This window comes from Letharia lupina (genome assembly GCF_014066315.1).
Source record: "Letharia lupina isolate WasteWater1 chromosome Unknown contig_24, whole genome shotgun sequence".
In the NCBI taxonomy this organism is placed as follows: domain Eukaryota; kingdom Fungi; phylum Ascomycota; class Lecanoromycetes; order Lecanorales; family Parmeliaceae; genus Letharia; species Letharia lupina.
This window is the reverse complement of record NW_023502993.1, coordinates 1,152,357-1,172,679: the sequence shown is the minus strand read 5'-3', so window position 1 is coordinate 1,172,679 and position 20,323 is coordinate 1,152,357. Positions and strand designations below refer to the sequence as shown.

At 37.8% G+C, this 20,323-nt stretch overlaps 3 protein-coding genes across 3 annotated transcripts; 2 read left to right on the top strand and 1 right to left on the bottom strand.

Moving 5' to 3' along the window:
* Window positions 1-154: 154 nt before the first annotated feature.
* Window positions 155-6,022, top strand: HO133_006508 (uncharacterized protein; the record flags this gene model as incomplete). The annotated part of the gene is made up of 10 exons (XM_037297406.1): window positions 155-531; window positions 594-3,159; window positions 3,221-3,451; window positions 3,504-3,788; window positions 3,837-4,107; window positions 4,161-4,264; window positions 4,314-4,961; window positions 5,016-5,378; window positions 5,432-5,576; window positions 5,625-6,022. 10 exons carry the CDS (start codon window positions 155-157, stop codon window positions 6,020-6,022), a joined length of 5,388 nt encoding a protein of 1,795 aa, XP_037147531.1.
* Window positions 6,023-6,453: 431 nt separating this feature from the next.
* On the bottom strand, window positions 6,454-9,629 carry HO133_006507 (uncharacterized protein; the record flags this gene model as incomplete). The annotated part of the gene is made up of 4 exons (XM_037297405.1): window positions 6,454-7,320; window positions 7,773-9,035; window positions 9,086-9,252; window positions 9,302-9,629. 4 exons carry the CDS (start codon window positions 9,627-9,629, stop codon window positions 6,454-6,456), a joined length of 2,625 nt encoding a protein of 874 aa, XP_037147530.1.
* A 974-nt stretch (window positions 9,630-10,603) lies between these two features.
* On the top strand, window positions 10,604-12,673 carry HO133_006506 (uncharacterized protein; the record flags this gene model as incomplete). Its single annotated transcript, XM_037297404.1, has 2 exons — window positions 10,604-12,250; window positions 12,302-12,673. 2 exons carry the CDS (start codon window positions 10,604-10,606, stop codon window positions 12,671-12,673), a joined length of 2,019 nt encoding a protein of 672 aa, XP_037147529.1.
* Between the last annotated feature and the right edge of the window lie 7,650 nt (window positions 12,674-20,323).

The following is a 20,323-nucleotide window of genomic DNA, read 5'->3' as shown; positions in this document are numbered from 1 at the left end:
CCCGGCCCGGGCCCTCGGTTAAACCCGCGCTGCATGTATATTCATAAGTCTCCCTCGGCTCTTTTTTTTTCGTTCGGTTGATCGACGAAATGTATGGGAGCCCCAGCGTCGTTTGAATGTCATCGGTAGATAATACGGACTAGCCATCGATATCATGGCTACAGCACTGGCCTCACAGCTGGCCCAGATTCGCGCCAAGTCTACCAATCCACTCGACCTCAAAGCTCAAAAGAAAGCACATTCGCGGTCCCTTCTCTACGAACCTGGTGTCGCCGCAACCCAGGACTTCGATTCGTTGTACCAGATATGCTACGAGGGCTTCCAGGAACTCTGCCTTTTGGACTCGAGGTTCGCCGGCTTTGCCAATAATCTTTTCAGCGAACAGAGCAAGCAGGAAGAGCGAACGCAGATGACTGCTGCCCAAAACCAACAGCTTGATGTTGTCCTTGAGGAGTTCTTACATCTAGTCGGGAGTAAGCTGCTATTGAAACCGGCTCTTAAAGCGGTGGAATGGCTCGTCAGGCGATTCAGGTCAGTCAAGGGCCGCCTTTTGTCTGCCTCAACTTCTTCGACCTGACGACCTTTCTGACTAGGGTTCACCAAAATAACACTATGTGCCTGGTACTCGCCTTTCTGCCATTCCACAACGCTCCGGTATTCCCTACGATGCTCTCACTCATACCCGAAGATTTATCACCCACTCTCAGGTTTCTCCACCCCTACGTTCAAGCCCTTGCAAAGCCACCGCGTCACGTAATCGTACATGCTGCATCCACCAACCGCCAATTCTTCACCGCTATGAGTGCTTTCGTACTTGATTCCGGTCACTTAGGTTTCCAAAATCCCACCTTGGTATCATTCTGGGCGTCAGTTGCTACTGAAGCTGTGGCTGCGATGCTTGACCAGGGTCGCTCCGCTAGACGCGAGGCACAGAAGCAAAACCAAGAAGACATCGTTCGTTTCTTGTTACCTGTCCTTAATGATGGTCTCTCTGTTGATAATGTGCCGGACCTTCGGATGGGATGCTACATGATTCTAACGATCTTAGCCTCCAAAGCTAGCCTAGATGATGGTGTACTATCTGTAATGATGGAAGCGATCACGTCCGACTGGTCCCAGACTTCACATGCAGGACTGATATGCTTGGGCGTTTTGGCTGAGCAAAAGCGAACAGCCGGTCTACCCGGCAAAACCTTCGAAGCGGTCATCGCGCTCGAACGCCTTGATGACGACCTTTTGACACTCAATAAGCAGTACAAGATTGACAAGCTTGTTCTAGGTGTCGCGCTTGGTATTATTTCAAGACTTAGAAAAGCTCGAGACACAAGCGGGCTGCGGCTTTTGAGAACCTTGATGGAAGCCAATGTTATGAGTGATGCTTCCATCAAGGCTGTGGTCAAATCAGTAATCTATGAAGCTCAGACGACGGCGCCAAATCCGAATCCAAGGTTCGATGTGCAAGGGTCGTTGGCAGACCTTGTTCTTCTTATGTGCGATTCGAAAGATGTTGGGGCTGTCATACACAGCACCATGGAAGAGTCAAACTTTGACTTGAAATATCTGGAAAACAGACTCCGACGGGTAAATTATAGCAAAGAGAGCACACCTGAGCAGCTTACTGAAGATGTGGACATGGAGAATGCAGAAGGACAAATGACGACAGGCGACTTCGAGACTGTAATGAGCCGAATCCCAACACGGACAGCCTATGAGATATCTTTTCTGTCACACTCAGACTCCTACGTCTATGGCAGCCTGGCTCACGCTTTTCTCTCGATCTACACTTCTACAATGAACCTAGAAAGGTTTTCTAATCTACCGGTCCTTCGGAAGTCCCTAGGAATGACTGAGCCTCTTTTCCTTTCATTCTTTGTCCGAATATGGTGCGGCCATTGCTCAGCAACAGCGAGAACAGCAGCGATCCGGACTGTGGTGGAATACCTCAGGAAGGAAACTCTTACAGCTGATGTGCAGATGTTATTGCCGTACATACTGTACGCGCTGGCTGATACGTCTCCCAGCGTTCGCCGCGCAGCCGCAGAACTTGTCTTGGTCCTAGCGCCTGCTTATAAGAAAACGGCTGACAAGGAAAATAAAAGTACCAATCGACCAATATTGGGCCAGCAGCAAATTTATGGTCAGGGCGGTGAGACTCAAGCAGTGACATGGCTTTCTAATAAAGAGACCGACAGCATCTTGGACCTAATGGTTCCAGATCTCGAAGAATGCATGCTTGATGAAAGCCACGTATCTCAGCTCCTTTCAGATAACCTCAACGGCCCAAAGCACAGCAAAGGTTCCAACATTACGCAAAGGGAATTGAAGAAGTCTCTACGGCTAGCTTTGCTCAGCAGTATCTGTAGTCATGTTGTCAATACACCGCTATACGCCGTCAAATCTCGCCTACTTCAGATGCTAAATCAGGTGCCCAAGGTGGGCAGCACTTCGCGTACGAAGTTATTGCTTCCTTTGCTATTAAACACTTTGAAACGAGGTCAACACGATTTTGAACGTATCTGCGACGAGGAGCAGCTTGTATCATCGCAGCTACTGGACAGACTGGTCAGCATCGTTATACCAGGCGATCGTGATGGTATTCAAACCTTGAAGTCTATCATCGAGCCTCTGAATAACCTAAACTTCCCAAGTCTAAGAGCCGCAGCATTGCGCCGCCTACAGATCACTTGGGAATTCATCAAAATCGATCTCCAATCCTCGTTGGCAAAAGCTTTGTTTGAGTCAGCTGTTGGCAATGTAGAAGCTGGGGCAAATGGCAACCAAGAGGCTGAGTCTATGGAAACGTTACGGACATTGCCACTTTCTACTGCTACACTCCGATCCTTCGTAGAGAATGTGCCTTCGATTTTGCCTGCTTTACAGGACGGGGCTCCAGTGTTGAAGCGCAAGCGGACAAGTCACGGCCATTCGAATGATGCTGGCGCCCTCGATGAACGCAATCTCGCATCTGCCATCCGGCAAATTACATTTGTCCTTGAGTTAGTAGGAGATGCCAAGACTGAACGCCATCCTGAACTCTTAGGAGGTCTCTCCCAGATCATGTGTGACTTACAACAGTCTCGAAGCCATCCAGCAACAGCCACAGGCTATCTTCAAGTGCTGGCTATTGAAGGCATGCTTGCCATCGTAAAAAGAGCCGAGGTACGTATTCGGTAATGCCACGCTTCAAAGGAAGTCTACTAGGGACGCTGACTTGCGGCAGGCCCCAACAGGCTTACAGATTGACCATGCATCGGTTCGATCCGACGTTCTCATTGACTGCATCAGGACTACCACAAATTCTCAAGTGCGCAATTCTGCTTTACTGCTAGTGTCAGCTCTCGCAAAGTTTAACCCAGAATTGATTTTGCACAGCATTATGCCTATTTTTACATTCATGGGTGCCAACGTCCTGCGTCAGGATGATGATTTCTCGGCATATGTGGTAAAGCAGGTGAGCGTGTTGGGGCCATGATGTATTGAACTCGGAGCTGACGAAGGTGCAGACCATGGAATCAGTTATCCCATCTCTGGTACAGTCACTACACAAACGAAAAGATGGCCCACTTGTGGGTGTCTCCGAGCTTTTACTGAGTTTTGCCGCTGCCTACGAGCATATACCAGCCCAGCGACGGCTCGATCTTTTTGTATCACTAGTGAACAAAGTTGGTGCTGGCGACTATCTTTTCGCTTTGACCGCAATCTTGTTGGACAAGTACCCGAGCGATAGAAGTGTAGTACAGTTCGCCACTGATCTTACCAGCCGCTACAGCGTGAAGACGCGCCTCCAGGTAAAGATCCTCCAAAAGCTGCATGTAGATGGCTCTGATGTCTTGCAGATGGTGAAACAATTTTTGGGCTTAATTGTAGATGCTCGGAAACCAAAGCCAACCTTTTCCAAGTCTTTACTGCAGCTCGATGACGTTGACAGAGCTGCTTCAAACTTACTTCCATTGACTCCTGCAATCCTCGGCGATGCGAACCTGATCTCCAAGGCGTCCAGAAGACTACGCGACGGCGGCGAGGATGCTGCAAAGATCCGCGCTCTGTTTGCAAATATCCTCGAAGACACGTTCACTCTTTTGGAGCATTACAGAGGGAACAAGACATGTTGGTGGCCCAGGCGATACACTCAAACATTATCAATACTGACGATAGCATAGTGAATGTACTATGTATGCAACTTTTAGATGCATCCCTAAGATTACTACCTATATCGGAATTGATTGAAAGCATTCAAAGTTTGCTTGCACGAACAGAGAACAACGTCAGTAGATGTGTCTAGTAATTGAGACCTTATAGCTTACCCGCTTCAGATCCGCCAACAGGTACTTCGATCATTCGGAGATCGTCTCAAGGACAAAAAGCTCGACTTGAAAGCATCGCAGGCCGCGTGTCTCGCGTTCCTCCCTCATCTCGCGTCCATCATTAGGGAGTCTGCAGACGTGTCTCTAAAACACACAGCTGTTGTTTGTATAGATGGTATCGCGGAAATGTTCGGCAAGAAGGATGTCGCTGCGATCGTTGCCAGTGCCAGAATCGTTGCCGGAGACGAATGCCTGAGGGCAAGCGAAAGCAGTCTCCGAACTATCTCTATGTTGTGTCTCGCGACAATTGTCGAAGTGTCAAGCGATAGCTTTATTTCGATCTTACCGCTCGCTCTTCCTAAGGCAATGGACAGCTTGGCGACCAGCATTGGCGAAGATACAGAAGATGGTGCCCTGCACAACGCAGTCTACTCATTTTTTGGCGCTCTCATCATTTACGTGCCATGGATGGTTACAAGCGCCGATATGGACTCTGTGCTGAAGCTATCATTTGAGTCAGCTAACGCTGGAATGAGTGAAGAGTGTAATCAAAGTCGCATTGAGGCTTTACGACTCATGTCTAAAAAGGTGGAAGCGAAGGACTGCTTGGCTGCTTTGGATAGAACTTTTACGATTGCAATGACTGAGGGACCGCTGGTAAGTCCAGAAGAGGGCTCTTGAATTTGGCTTCGTATACTAAATTTGAGGCAGGCTGTTAAGGAGCATCTTGAAATCTTGCGTCTCACAATCGACCGTCAGCCCAAATCGATGATTGTTCAGCACTCAGAGACGTTGGGTGGCTTGTTTCTAAGAATTTTTGACTTACGGAGAATCCAGCTGTCACCACTTACTGGCTATAGTTATGACATGGGGGAGATTCAAGTAGTCGAAGACGCCGTCAACGAAACCGCAATCTCTATGGTCTACAAACTCAATGACGCAACGTTTAGACCTATGTTTTCGCGAATGCTAGAATGGACCACCTGTCCAACATCAAAGAAAGACATGAAAGCTATGATTCATAGGCAGACAAGCTGGTACACTTTCCTTCTCAAGTTCTTTGGCACTCTCAAGGTATGTTCGCGGAATACGACTCGAGACAGCGGTTGCTGATCATGATACTCAAGTCCATCGTCACCAGCTACGCAGCTTTCATTATAGACGACGCCGTAGAGATACTCAAGGATATCTCCCTGAATGACGAAGACTCATTACTTCTATGGCGACAGGTCATACTTACTCTCCAAAGCACCTTCGAGCACGACCAAGACGGTAAAATTCTTTCTCTGCGTTCGCATATACTGAAAGCTGACCGTCCAGGTTTCTACCAAACCCCCTCCCATTTCGCATCGATTTCGGCCGCGCTCCTGGGCCAGCTTGACAACGCCCAAAAAGCTCCCCTTGTCCTTGAGCTGATTCCTGCGATCACTGAGCTGGCGATCGCCACGGATTCCGCCACCCACCATAAGGAGATGAACGCTACTATATTGAAATGCATGAGGTCGGATAGAGCAGCGGTCCGTTTAGCCGCTATTCAGAGTGAGCGAGCCTTGACGGAGAGGCTAGGAGAGGAGTGGCTAGCATTACTGCCAGAGATGCTACCTTTCATCAGTGAGGCATTGGAGGATGATGATGAGGCGGTGGAGAAAGAGGTACAGAGGTGGGTAGTGGGGATCGAAGGGATACTAGGGGAGAGTCTCGATCCAATGCTGCAGTAAAAAGCACCTACTAGGAAGTGAGCACCGGGACTTCCTTTGAATAAGTGTTCAGAGTAATCGGTAAGGACCATCTCAGCGACACGTTAAATCGTCTTGAGATGGTCCTTTAATTAAACATTGTACAAATATGAGTGTCACCTGTCCTAAGCAGCTTGCCAGGCATCTTTTACACAGATCAAATCTCCTCCACTCTCCTCATGTATCTGTTATCTGTCTGGCTCATTAACAGCGGCTGTCGCGACCCGTTATTGGCTTTACACACAATACGACATTGCCATGAAGAAGGCCGCTAGCCAATTGCTAAGGCCTCAAGCGGGTGAGAAATCAACATGAACACGCACAACAGCGTTTCACAGGGACTCTATCCGGGTATCATTGCGCCTCATTTCTTACAGCATTCAAAGACTCTCGCTCTCCCACGATCTTCTCTCTCACGTCTCCTTCGCATGACCCCAATCATTTTCCCACTCGTCTGGCCGGAAGAATTCGGCCTCTCCAAAACCTCCCACGTCAATCATCTCGCTCTCCTTCAGCTCAAATGATTCGAGTACGGGCTTCTTCCTCGTCTTGGGCACTGCGATGGGCCTCAATTGATCCAAGTTTGGCATTCGTGTATGGCTGAATGGGGGGTAGGAACGAGGAGAGACGGGCTGCGATTCCACATCCAACTCGTCATCTTCGTCCTCGCGACGGCGTTTGTGGTTGCTCACCACGGGCACAGTGACTATGGGTCGAAGGGAATCGGAGGATGCTTTCGATTCTTGACTTGACAGAAACCCCCAGTCATCGCTATCAAACTGCAAGGGCGGGAGATCTTCTTCGGAGGGGGCTGGCTGCGTATTGTGACCACCGATCTTGAGGATCCCGCAATATGGCACCAGGCCGGTGAAGCCGCGCGATGGGGTGACGCTGTTGCGCTCCGGCGTAAGATTATTATAGGCACTGGGAACGCCGCAAGATAACTTCCGCTGCGTCTGATATCCCTCCGGAACGGATTTTCGAACACGCATTCCAACGTTCAGCAAAGAGGATTGTATGGTGTTGGGGAGGGCAAAGCTTGGTGTGTGCACTTGGGTGCCGGGTGTTTGGGCACTGTCGCGGGTAGGGTGGCCAAAATACGAGCTGATGCTAGGCTGGAAGGGACGCTTGAAGGAGCATTTTGTGGTCGACATGGTGTCGGTCTTGTACTCCGTACGGAGTATAGTGATTGCACCTTGCGGCCGATAATTTAAGGGATTGGAGCCTGCGTTGGTGGTTGCGGTGACTGGTAGTGGTGGTAGGAACGCGTTCTCCCACCACTAGCGTGTCAAAGGAGTTAAAGTGCTCTTTTGAGACGAGAAGGATAAAGTAGGTAGAGAGTCGAAAGAGCCTCGAGACCCTGCTAATTTTCAAATACATGCTCGTTCCACTGCCTCATCCGTTTGGAAATGATGTACTTTTGTCTATTCTCGATCGCAGAATATCCGGCCATTCCATTCGTACCCCCACCTTTGCTGGGCTTCTCAATGGTATCTCGCTCAGCTTTCAGCAAAGCCACATCGCCTGCCGTTCTCCATGACCCAGCGTTGGTTTCTGCGCATCCGTATGCAACAAGTCAATGGCCGCCGACAACCAATCCAGCGCCAAAGCTAATACTCACAGAAGCAAATATGAACGCACACTATCACAATTATGCGCGTTATCGTTGTGCCCATTCGACAACCTCCAACGCACACATCACTAGCACCAGAGTCGATGGCAGAATCCAAACCACGTAGCTCTGGAATAAAAGCCTTGACATTGTCCCCATGTAGACATTGTTGATCTGGCAGATCTGCGCCAATTGCAGTGCGCTGGGCGCTCCGGTGATCAAAAAGCAAACAATCACGAATATTGGGTCATCCAGTATGCTGACGGGTACGTACTTTGCGGTCACCGCCAGTAGAGGAGCCATGATGATGAATGGTAGCAGCATGCGGCTGATAATGGAGGCGATGAGAAGCTTCGTCTCTTCTTTCTCATCTTCTCTAGTATGGCTTGGATCTGCTGGGAGTGTATTGCGCGCTAGATTTCCGCCAAGCACGACCAAGATCAATGGGACGGCTACTCCTCCACTTTGCCGTATGGCACTTGTCACAGAATTCTTAAAAAAGGTGCCGTTCGCAAAGAAGAATCTTTGTAGATCCGGAATGGAGGCCACAACGATTGCTACCAGCATAGCCCATAGAGGTGGGTTCATGAACGACCAGACCCCGAGCAAGAGTCTTCCAACCACAGTTGCAATCTTGGTCGTGCACCTTTGCAATGGACCTGGCAAGGCCCCGAAAGCTGACCCGGAGGTCTTTGAAATGAAACGGGAAAATGTACAAGTGGCTTTCTTCATTGCCGTTCGACATCGCATTGGAATCCCTTTCAGACCTTGTGGGACATCCCCGTCGATCGGATCAGCTTTTGACCATACTGAAGGGAAAGACATCATCCGTCCTGCAGGTTTTATGTTACCGTTGGCTGGGGTTGGCAAAAGGTCAGGGTCTGGTCCAGACTTGCTTAGACCGCCACTCGAGCATGCTGTGGAGAATGAAGAGGTATGTTGCCGATGCGTCTCCGGCGTCTGCTGTCCTGACCTGAATTCGGATCCGTATTGGGAGCCGCTTGCATTTCCCTTGCCAGCCTTTCGGCTTTCGACCCTGGTATCATCAGAGCCGCTGACGTCCTGCTCATCTCCTTCTCCATCAGTCGATGATCCCCTCATGAGAGGCTCGCTTTCCCCCAATTCTGCCTCCCCCGTCTCAAGGCGCGAGTTGGCGTTCTCAGCAGTACCCTTGACCTTCTCCGCTGGCGCAAGCAGGACGTTGTAGCCCCAGCTCCATCTGACTAATTGTCCAAGCTGTTGAAAGATCAACAAGTACAGTATGCCGCGGGCCGCAACTTCGTCATCGTTGTCCCCAGGCACATTGTTCCAATGTAGTCCCTTAATAGTCTGTGAGAGCGATAAGACCAAGGAAATTGGCAGCGAATTGGAATTGCCAAAGACCTAACACGCGCTTAGCAACATTGACGTAGACGAAGAGCCGGATGAAGTACCCCCATGGCGATCACAAAGTTGCGAGGCCTCTTCGAAAAACCAAACGCCTTTGATACGGCGATGGAACAGAGGTATGAAATGAGTGTTTGAACTATAAAAATGAGGGGAATAATGGCAAGGTCCGCAAGTTTGTCTGTTGTAAGTTGGGAGGCTAGCTTGGTGAAGACTATAACAACAGTTAGACCTGGATGGCACAGCGGGGAGCTGACGCATACTGAGGCATGGGGTAAAGACGGTGACGTTGAGGTTGGCAGCAAACTTCTGCATCTCTGCCGTGAACATGCCCTGGCGGGCTATAATATAGCCGGGCAAGCTGACACAAACCACCTCTAAGACCGCTTCGAAGACAAGCATAGTGAGATGAGGTAGCGCGGGATGTGAGGAGTGCGGAGGAAGTGGAGTTGCCATTCCAGAAGACAACTGGGCTTGGTTCATTGCAGGCTGAGACGGCATGCCGGGGACCGCGGGGATGTTGAGATTCGAGAACGAGGTTGCCATGAAATTGGCATTGTGGAAGGCATTGGGAGAGGTGAAGAAAGGCATGGTATGACGATTTGGCTATCACACAGACTTGAGAGAGTTTACTGCCGCACTTGCTCTTTCCAACTCGGAAGAAGAAACAACGGCTCACACCTCACGTACAGGATCTGGAGGTTATCATAACAGGCAGAATATTTGAAGGAACCTGGGTTGAAGGGTGATCTAGAGAGAAACCTGAAGAGCGAATATTTATCTGTATGCAATGGATGTATCAAAAGGAAAGGGAGACAGAAATCGTCACCATCGTTGTGGCCTGGGAATGGCGCAAAGAAATGATCCGAAAATCTCATCACGCTAAAATACTCGTAGTCCCGGCTAGATGTAGCGCCCTTGAGGCTGGGAAAGCAAAAATGCATCTCAAGAACCAGGCACAGCTGGCTGGTTACTACGATAACACTTCCAGTCCTTCCCCAATGTTTGCAGACAAGTAGAGTACAGGGAATACAGGCGCAGAGAGTCAGGCATAGTGGTTTGGAGTCAGGTCCTTGTGATTATTCCTAAGATTAACCCAAAGTCTCCTGCGGGAGCCTACGCAAGCATCGACGCATGCCGAGACGAGCGCCCAAGGGATACACCCAGAGCCGACCATCAAGTACCATTTCTCTACATTGTGGTGTGAAGTTGGTGATGCAAAGGATAAGAAAAGAAGATACATAAGATTAGAGATTAGAGTACAGAATTGTTGATCAAGACTGAATTTCATCATCGGCCTCTCGGGAGTCAAGCGGAGCTTCAGCCACGATTCACTTCGTTTACTTACCTTAGTAACCCATCTTAAATAACAATATACTCCTCCTAGAGTATTTTTCATAACATCGACTTTCATGACCTCCATGCTTGAACAAACATCCTCAACGCCTATCACCTTCCTTTTTCGACTCAGTATAATCCATTTTCATATTATGACCTGATTGCCCGTTGCCCTAATTGATTCTCATCTCTCTCATCCTCCCCTACTCAACCCTTCCGTTGCCGCCATGAGCTCCTCAATTCCTCCAGAATCAACTCTTCCTTCCCGCTCACTGCCTTCTGAAAATTCCGCAACGCAAGTGGAAGACTTTGCACAGTCCCCTCCAAACCCTCAAGCTCCACGTCTGCCTTCGTTGCGCAATGCGAGTGATACCCGGTCAGCCGCCAATATGACCGCCTCCTCCACCCCTCTGGGAACTCTCAACGCCGCTCGAAGGCCCACCCTTCCCCAGAGTGCCCTAGGTTCCTCTCGTGGTAGTCAGCTTCCTCAAGACATGCAGGCGAAGATGAAGGCCTTCCATTTGTCAAGACAGGGCGCGCCTCCGCCCGTGAATCCACGCATGCCACCAAACGTCGGAGCTCAGTCCGTCTCTACGACCCAAATACCAACATCTGCCGGACCCATTCCAAGTGGGTCAATGGGCGGAAATATAGCACCTTCTGGTATCGCAAGTCCCAGTGGGCCACTCATCGGTGCACCTGGGGGGCTTAGACTTCCCCCTGGTCGACCACAAGCGCCCAACTTCAACTCGGCGCCCGCTGTTCCTGGCCTGAAACCGAATCCTAAAATGGGTGGCTTGGCAGCAAAACGAGGTCTCAACAAAGGGATGAAATTATCTGATGCCTCGGGACCGCAACTGCCTTCAGGGGGACCTGCCGGCACGGCGCCTGCCTCGGATGCCGCCACGGGAAAATGCCAAGGCCCGGGTCAAGGCTCTGGTGGTGACTCGCTATTTAGCAAGTACTCGGAATATGTGGACACCAAAACTGGGACTCTGAAATTCAAGGGCAAAGCTACAATACATGGCAAAGGTATTGACTTTTCAAGCGGCACGAGCTTCAACATCTCGCTGGACGAGGTCGACAACTTGGAAGAGCTAGGGAAAGGAAATTATGGGACCGTCTACAGAGTACGCCACAGCCGACCTCAGCTGCGCCGTCCAGGCCAAGGTCTAAGTGGCAATCGACCTCTGCCGTCGATGGCAGCGAGTTCGATGATCGCAAACAAGAATGACGATACGTCCAATGGGAACTTGTCCAAATCGGCGACTCCTGGCAATACGACAGGTATCGTGATGGCTATGAAGGAGATTCGGTTGGAGCTAGACGAGGCCAAGTTTGCCGCCATTATCATGGAATTAGATATACTGCATCGATGCATATCGCCATTTATTGTGGATTTCTACGGGGCCTTCTTCCAAGAAGGCGCTGTCTATATATGTATGGAATACATGGACGGCGGATCGATTGATAAGCTGTACGGAGACGGTGTGCCAGAAGGCGTTCTTCGGAAGATTACAATGTCTACGGTCATGGGTCTCAAGTCGTTGAAGGAAGACCACAATATCATCCACCGCGATGTGAAACCAACTAATATTCTAGTCAATACCAGGGGCCAAGTCAAGATCTGTGACTTCGGCGTTAGTGGAAACCTGGTTGCGAGCATTGCAAAGACAAACATTGGCTGTCAAAGCTACATGGCGCCCGAACGAATTTCAGGCGGAGGTGTCGCTCAAGCTGGCGCGAATCCAGGCGGGGGGACTTACAGTGTACAAAGCGATATTTGGAGTCTTGGTTTGACCATCATTGAATGCGCGTTGGGACAGTATCCATACCCACCTGAGACATATGACAATATTTTCAGTCAATTGAGTGTAAGTTAGATGACCTCGCCGCCGAGAAGTAGAACAATCTGACAAGCCTAGGCTATTGTGGATGGCGAGCCGCCCGACCTGCCAACTGATAAATTCTCGGAAGCCGCCAGGGACTTCGTCAGGAGAACACTAAACAAGATACCCAAACTCCGTCCGAATTATGCAACTCTTTTGCAGCATCCTTGGTTAGCACCCCTTCTGAAACCACCAACTATCTCGGAGGAAGATGAAGACCTTGTGGATGAGGAGGCCGCTCAGGAGGCCGTGGCCCCGGGCGCTTTCGACAGGGAGGTCGCGCAATGGGTTTCAAGTGCTATGGAGCGGAAACGAAACGGAACAATGGGCAAGAAAGCTAAACCGGCTCTCCATGCTGCGCCGTTGAATGCTGTCCCGAGCCCGTTACCCGATGCCACATATGACTGAGCAAACAATCAGCTGCAACGCAGACTCGAAGCCTTGAACTTTACGTCGTATCATCTCGTCCAGCTCTTCTACACAGCCTAGCAAAGCTATACTGAATAATCACTTGAGCCTACCAAGGGACGAATGACATTGATTTTACGTGACCTTCTGGGACATTGAGAGCGTATTTGATTCGAATGGCTTCGATCATGGGAGAGCCCTGGTTTCAAATGCACTCTGTTGGGTGGCATTTAGATGAGCCTTCGGTGCTTATGATTATTACAAAGATGTTTGTGCATGCTGATCGGAGACCTCATTTGATGGGCAGCTTTCTCGTCCTAGTGCCGACGCTCAAAGCGTTTGAACATCGGGGACGCAGAAAGTTAAAATTCGGCCTGCAGCTATAGAGCTATCATATATAATGCCTCGTGTTGTCCCAGATCTTGCAACCAGTCAGTCGCCCTCGCCACTTCAAGCAAGCAGAATGCTCTTATAGGTTCCAGCATGCAAGAAACGAACACTTGTACGATACGGTGGTGTACACAATGGGGCAAGTCATGGATGGAATTGTGCAATCATAAGATGTTATGATGGCCACGTCCAAACAGCGCGTGGACGAACCAGTCACATATCATCATAGATAACAGCCCCACCTTCTTCCTTCTTGCCCAAAAAGTAGCGGCAATAGTTGGGCCACAAGTCCTGTTATTCATTGGCATGTTTCCTAACCTTGCGTCTCATCGTCTTCTCTGCAATGCGGATATAATAACTCGATCGTTTGTGGATGGATATTTAGATCTTCAACAATAGGAAGGTTTAGCAACATTTTTCATAACATTTTTTATAATGTTTTCAACGCGGGAGTAGCCCTATCCCTCGGCCGGTAACTTAATAGAGTAATACCTCGGGCGAAGCAAAATACTCACCATTGATAGTACTTACTCGTACTGTCCAGAAGTGAGCTACCTCGCTTAATAGCGCCGGGAGAGTTAACCAGTCAAACTACTCAGTTCTCCGCGAAAATCGTAGTTTGATTGGTCAACTCTCCCGGCGCTATTAAGCGAGGTAGCTTACTTCTAAACAGTACGAGTAGTTTCATAAGAAAACTATCAAAATATAAGGTAGAATACTTAGTTATATTGACTAAAGAGTTCTATGAAAGAAAAGAGTAATTAGATATAAATATACTAAGATATATCATATAACTATATTATATAATCGCCAAGACGTTAAAAGTTATATAATTTAAATTCTAATACTCTCCTTTATATATATTCTTTTATACGCGAAATTTAATAAATATAAAGTTTAATACTAATAATATTAAAATTAGATAGATAAGATAAAAAAAGACTTAGTCGATTTTTATTAGAGTTTAACATCGAATAGCTAAAGTAAAGTTTAAATTAAATAATTAAAGTAAGTCTAGTATTAAGTAATTAAAGTAAAATCTATATTGAGTAATTAAAGTAAGTTTAATATTAAGTAGTTAAAGTAAAGTTAAAGTTAAATAATTAAAGTAAGTCTAATATCGGATAGTTAAAGTAAAAAGTTAAAATCTAAAAACGACTATATTAAACTAACATCGCTACCAAATTCCACTTTTTATTAAAAAACGATTTTTCAAAATTTTTATTTTTAGATTATTTAATATATATTAAAAATTAATTAATTTAAGATTAAAGAATATTTATAAGAATAACTAAATAAAATAATTAGAAGAAATTCTTTATTTTATATATTACGATCGACTATAAGACTTCTATAAGACTATTTTAAATATCTAATTCTTAATAATAATAGCTAATAATAATAATAATATAAGTAAAAATATTTTAAAAGAGCTTTAAAGATTTAATAGCGATAATAATAATAGCGTTAAAAAAATAGCTATTTTAATATAAAATAACGAGTTTATAAAGTATTAAATCTAAGATTTAGCGAGTAGCTTAAATAAATTATTTAAATTACAAAGATTAATAAAATAGCTTCTCTAGATTTAAAGTTAACTTCTCTAAATAGATAATATTATAAATAATATTCTAGTCTAATTAATATACGAAATTTTTTAAATTTATTCTTAAATAATATCTTAGTAAATTTATTAATTATTTATTATTTAATAAGAATATATTTAAGAGTAATAATATTAGTAATAACTTATTTCTATATATAATAATATTAAATATTAATATATTTAATATATATATAAAATTAAAATTTTTTAATAAAGACTATAATACTCTAATTATTATAATAAATAATAATAATTTATATATATTTAGCGCTAAGATTAAATTAATTAAAAAGTTTATATAATTAAATTATCTTTTTAATAATTTATATTTAATTAATATATTTAATCTTATAAGAGAATAGCGTTATAATAGATTATTATTTTAATAATTAATTAATAATAATATTATTTATATTAAAGATATAATTAGAGATAGAATATCGAATATTCTAATTACTTATCTAATTCGCGTTTATATAATTAATAAATAATTTTAGATTTTCTCTAAATATTAATTATTAATTATTAATATTATTTAGATATCGAAAAATACGCTTAATAGCCTTTTAATAGAATTTATTAAGATTTAAAATATATCTAGAGACTATTAAAATAATAAATATAAGATTAAATTAAATATCTAATATTATATATATAAGTAATTTTATAATTAATTAATAAATATAGCGAGATTAATTAATAAAGATAAAATTATCTTTAATAATATAAAATTTATTATTATTAATAAGAGTAAATAATAGTATAGAGCTTAATATATTATATTTCTTTAGAAACTTCTTAATATAATCTTTTTAGCTAAAATATAGAATTTAATTAATATAATTTTTAATAATTATTATATTAAGATAATAGATATAAGATTTTAAATTAATTATCTCGAATTTCTTATTAAACTTATTTTTAATACTTTATATTTTAATTTTATTAAGATTCGCGAGTAGAATATTATTTATATAAATAGCGATAATAATAATATTATTAATAAATATAGAGAAATTAATAATAATAAATTTAAAATTTAATTTCTTTAGATAAATTATAAGAATATTATATTAAACTCTAAAAAATTACTTTAAATTATAAAGTATCTTAATAAGCTTATATATTTTATTTTTTTAGTCTTTAATCTTAAAGCTAGTAGATTAAATAATATAAATTATTTTTTTAATATCGCTATATAGAAAGACGATTTTAATATTTATTTATTTAAATTTCTAATTTAAAATAGTTATTAATATAAAAATCGCTTTATAACTTATAAATTTAATAATAGAAATAAAGATTTTATTAAAATCGATTTCTTTTTATTATTTAAAACTATAAATAATTTAGCGAGCTTTATATTATATAATCTCTTCTATAAAATTACACTTAAATTTATAAATCTATTAATCTCTTAAAATATATATATTTAATAAAAAATTTATTAGAGTTTAAGTTTTATTAATAATAAGCGAGTTAACTTCTTTTCTTATAGTAATTTTCTAATATATCTTATAATAGAAATTTAATATAATCTTTTTATAAATCTAAAATTTATAAAATTTAAAAGAGAAGACTTTTATTAATAATATTAGAGAATCTAGAAAAAGTTCTTTATATACTTTTAAGATATCGAATAAATAATTCGTTATTAAGATTAGATTATAATCGCTTATAAAGTAAGTAATAAATTTAGAAAGCGCTATTATAGAGATTATAAAGAGAGTTTTATTACTAAGTATATTAGATAATTATTTTTCTAAAAGCTTTAAATTAGCTAAGACTACTAATTAAGCTCTTTTAAAAACTCGAATAAAATTAAATAAATTATTAACTTTATCTTTAATAAAAGTTACTTATCTCTTTTAACGATTCTTCTCTAGAATTATAAATAAATAAAAAAAGTAATTCTTAAGATAATTAATAATTTTAATAAGTCGGCAATTATTATAATAAGCTACTATTTTAATATTATTATATATATTCTTCTCTAAAATAAAGAATATAAATTTAAAAGAGATATTATTAAATTATTTAATATTTAAAATAATAGTAATTTTATTACTATTTAAGAGTATATAATAGAAATAATCTTAATAATTTATAAGTTATTTCTTAATTATATAATCTTAATACTTTTTTTAATTAATAGCTTTAAATATAGTCTAATAAAAGCTTATTTATCTAATAATATATAAATAAAAAATATTAAAAAAAAATTAATATAAATCTTAAAAAAAGTAATATCTCGCTTAATTACGAGTTAATAATTATATAAATAATTTTTAATATAAATAAATTTAATCTAATACTTTTATAATAAGTCGCTCTTTTTAAATATTACGCTAATTTTATATTAAATAATAATACTTAATTATTTAAATTTATTATTTATTTAAGAATTTTCTAATATAATATCTTTTTAGATAATTTCTCTAAATAAATAAAAGACTTTTATTTTATAATTTTAATATTCTATATTATAATTAAAGCGAAGGCGAGTATAATAATAATTATTATATTTTATATTATCGAGAAAGAGTTTAAATATAATAAGAATAAATTTATTAAATTTATTTAATAAAAGATAGATATTAAAGTATAAAATAAAATTATTTAAAAAGATAATTATAAATATATAGTCGTTATAAAAAGTATTAAATAATTTTTAAAGATCGATATAAATTAAATTATTCTTTTATTTTTTAAAGATAATATAATATTTATAGAGCTTTATTTTAAGATTAATTAAGAAATATAACTTATAGATATTATCGAAAAAAGATTTAAAAAGATTTATTTTAATATATATTTTAGTTATCTTTTTAATATTTTAAGTATCTAAATAATTTATATAAATATATTATATATATAAAGTATTCTTATTAATTTAAGATTTTTACTTATTAGAGAGCTTTATAGACTTAATAAGAGACTTATTATAAATAAGAATTTTTTTATTAATAACGACTAAAATTAAAGAGATATCTTTTTAAATATTAAATATATAAAGGCGACTCTAAATATATTTAAAGAAAAACTACTATTTTTCTATAAAAAAACTATTAAAAATAAAAGAAAGCGAGTATTATTACTTTTTTAATTATCGTTTAAAAATTAAATTAAAATTATACTTAGATATATATTAAATATTATTAAAAGTTTAAATATACTTAATATTCTTTATTTTATATTTAAAATTAATATTATTAAAGTTAATAGTTATATAATTATTATCGATAAGTTTATTAATAGAGTAAGATTTTTAAAATTTAGAGAAGATTTTAAAAATTAAGAAATTATAAATAATATATTAAATATAATTATAATTATAAAGTTAAAGAGATAATATTATTATTATAATAAAAAGTATAATAATAAAAATTCTATTTAAAGATTTAATCTTAAAAGATTTATAGATCTTATTATTTAAAATTTAAAAGTTAATAATAAACGCGATAGCGATATAAATAATAAAATAGCGCGCTATTATAGACTAAGTAATTATAATAACTACTCTAATATTAAAAAATTAATTCTTTTTCTTTTTAAACTTTTTAAACTTAGATTTAATATTAATATTATTATTTTCTTAATTATCTTTTTTATCTTAATCACTATAATCTTCACGATCTCTATTTTTAAAAATTTAAAATTCTTTATAAGCGCGTTTATATTTTAATTATTTAAAATATTTCTTAATAAAGTAAAAGTTTTTATTATAAAGAGTATAAAATTTATAAATTTATATCTAAATATAAGAGTTAATAGAATTAATATTATTTTAAATATAATATTTAATTAATATAAATATTATAAAAATAAAAATATAAATATTTATTTCGATATAGATAGTTATTATATAAATATTAAAAAATTTAATAAAAATAATAGAATTAGAGATAATATTAAATTATTATATTTTAATATAAATTAGTATAAATTTAGAAGATCTATCTTTATTATAAGAATTATAATTCTAATTATAGATCTTATAATATTAAATATATTAATTATTTAAGCTTTTATAAAAATAATAAATCTTCTAATTCTTATTAATAATAAAGAGAAATTTTCTAAATAAGTTATTAATTTTATATAATAGACTAATAAATTAATTAATATAAATTTATAATTTATTTTTATAGATAGTAAAAGTAAGAGACTTTAGTTTTTAAATAATAGAGTTAAAAATATCTAATTTATAAGATTTATATTCTTTTAAATTCTTTTAAATAATTATAATATTAATATAGCTCTTAATAAAATCGCGTAAATTATTCTTATAGCGAGTTTTTATTATAATATAAAGTTTATAATACGCTTTAATTTATATTATAATATCTATATTAATAATAATCTTAAAAATATTTTTTATAAATCGCTAATTAATTATAACTCTTATAATAATTATTAGATAAAAGATTAATTAAATTATATTAATTTTAATATAATATTAGAGATCTAATAAAATAAAGAAATCTTATATATTTTACTTTTATTTATAATAATTAAAAGCGCTTTTAAATATAGAAATTTAATAAAATTAATTTAAATTAATTAAAAGCTTAATATCGATATATTTAGATATAATACTATTTATAAAAAATTAATTTAATTTTTAAAGCTTAATAAAGTAAAGCTTTAATAAGAATTTAAATTTAAAAATAAAATTTATAATATAATAGAGCTTAATAGAATAAATAAAATAAGCGATATTAATAAAATTAGCTTTACTCTAAACTCGAAAAGCTCTTTATTTAAGATTAACTTTAATAGTAATTTAGAGATAAATTAACTTAATATAATAATAAAATTAATATAAAAAATTAGAGTATACTCGCTATTAATATTATCTATATTTAAAATATTTATAATTATTTAAAATATATAAAGAAAGTTTTATTAAGCTTTAAAATTAGCTTAATATAACTTAAAGCGTTATTTAGAAAAAGATTTTATATTATAATCTATAATATAATTAATAATACTTTAAAAAGATAGACTTTAATTTATAAATACTAAGAGAAAATATAATATAAATATATAATAATTTAATAAAATATTATCTCTTTTTATACTTAAAAGAGAGTTTAATTAAATTCTATCTCTTATATTATTATCGCGATTATTTTAATTACTCTTTATTATATTTATAATATAATATTATTTATTAATTAGCTCTTTTATTAAAGAAATTAATTAAGATCGAGTATAAGATTACTTATAATTTCGCTTCGCTCGCTTATTAGATTTAACTAAAGCTTCTTTATAAAACTATCTTATTTTTATAAATATAGAGAATAATTACTCTTTAATTACTATAATAAAAAATAATTTCTCTTTATATATTAATATACTTAATATATAAGATATAGATTATTTTCTTTTTTAATATTACGCTATTATTTTAAATTAGATTTTAATCTCTATTATAAAAATTATATAATAAAATATTAAAGTCTAATCGCTTATTATTAGTTTTTAATATAATAAAGTATAAAAATAAAAATATATTATCTTTTATTTTTAGCGTATTCTATTTAATATAAAGAAATTAGTAATATTTTAATACTTATAGCGATTATATAATAAAAAGATATAAGTATATAATACTCTATTATAGTATATAATAACTTCGATATTATACG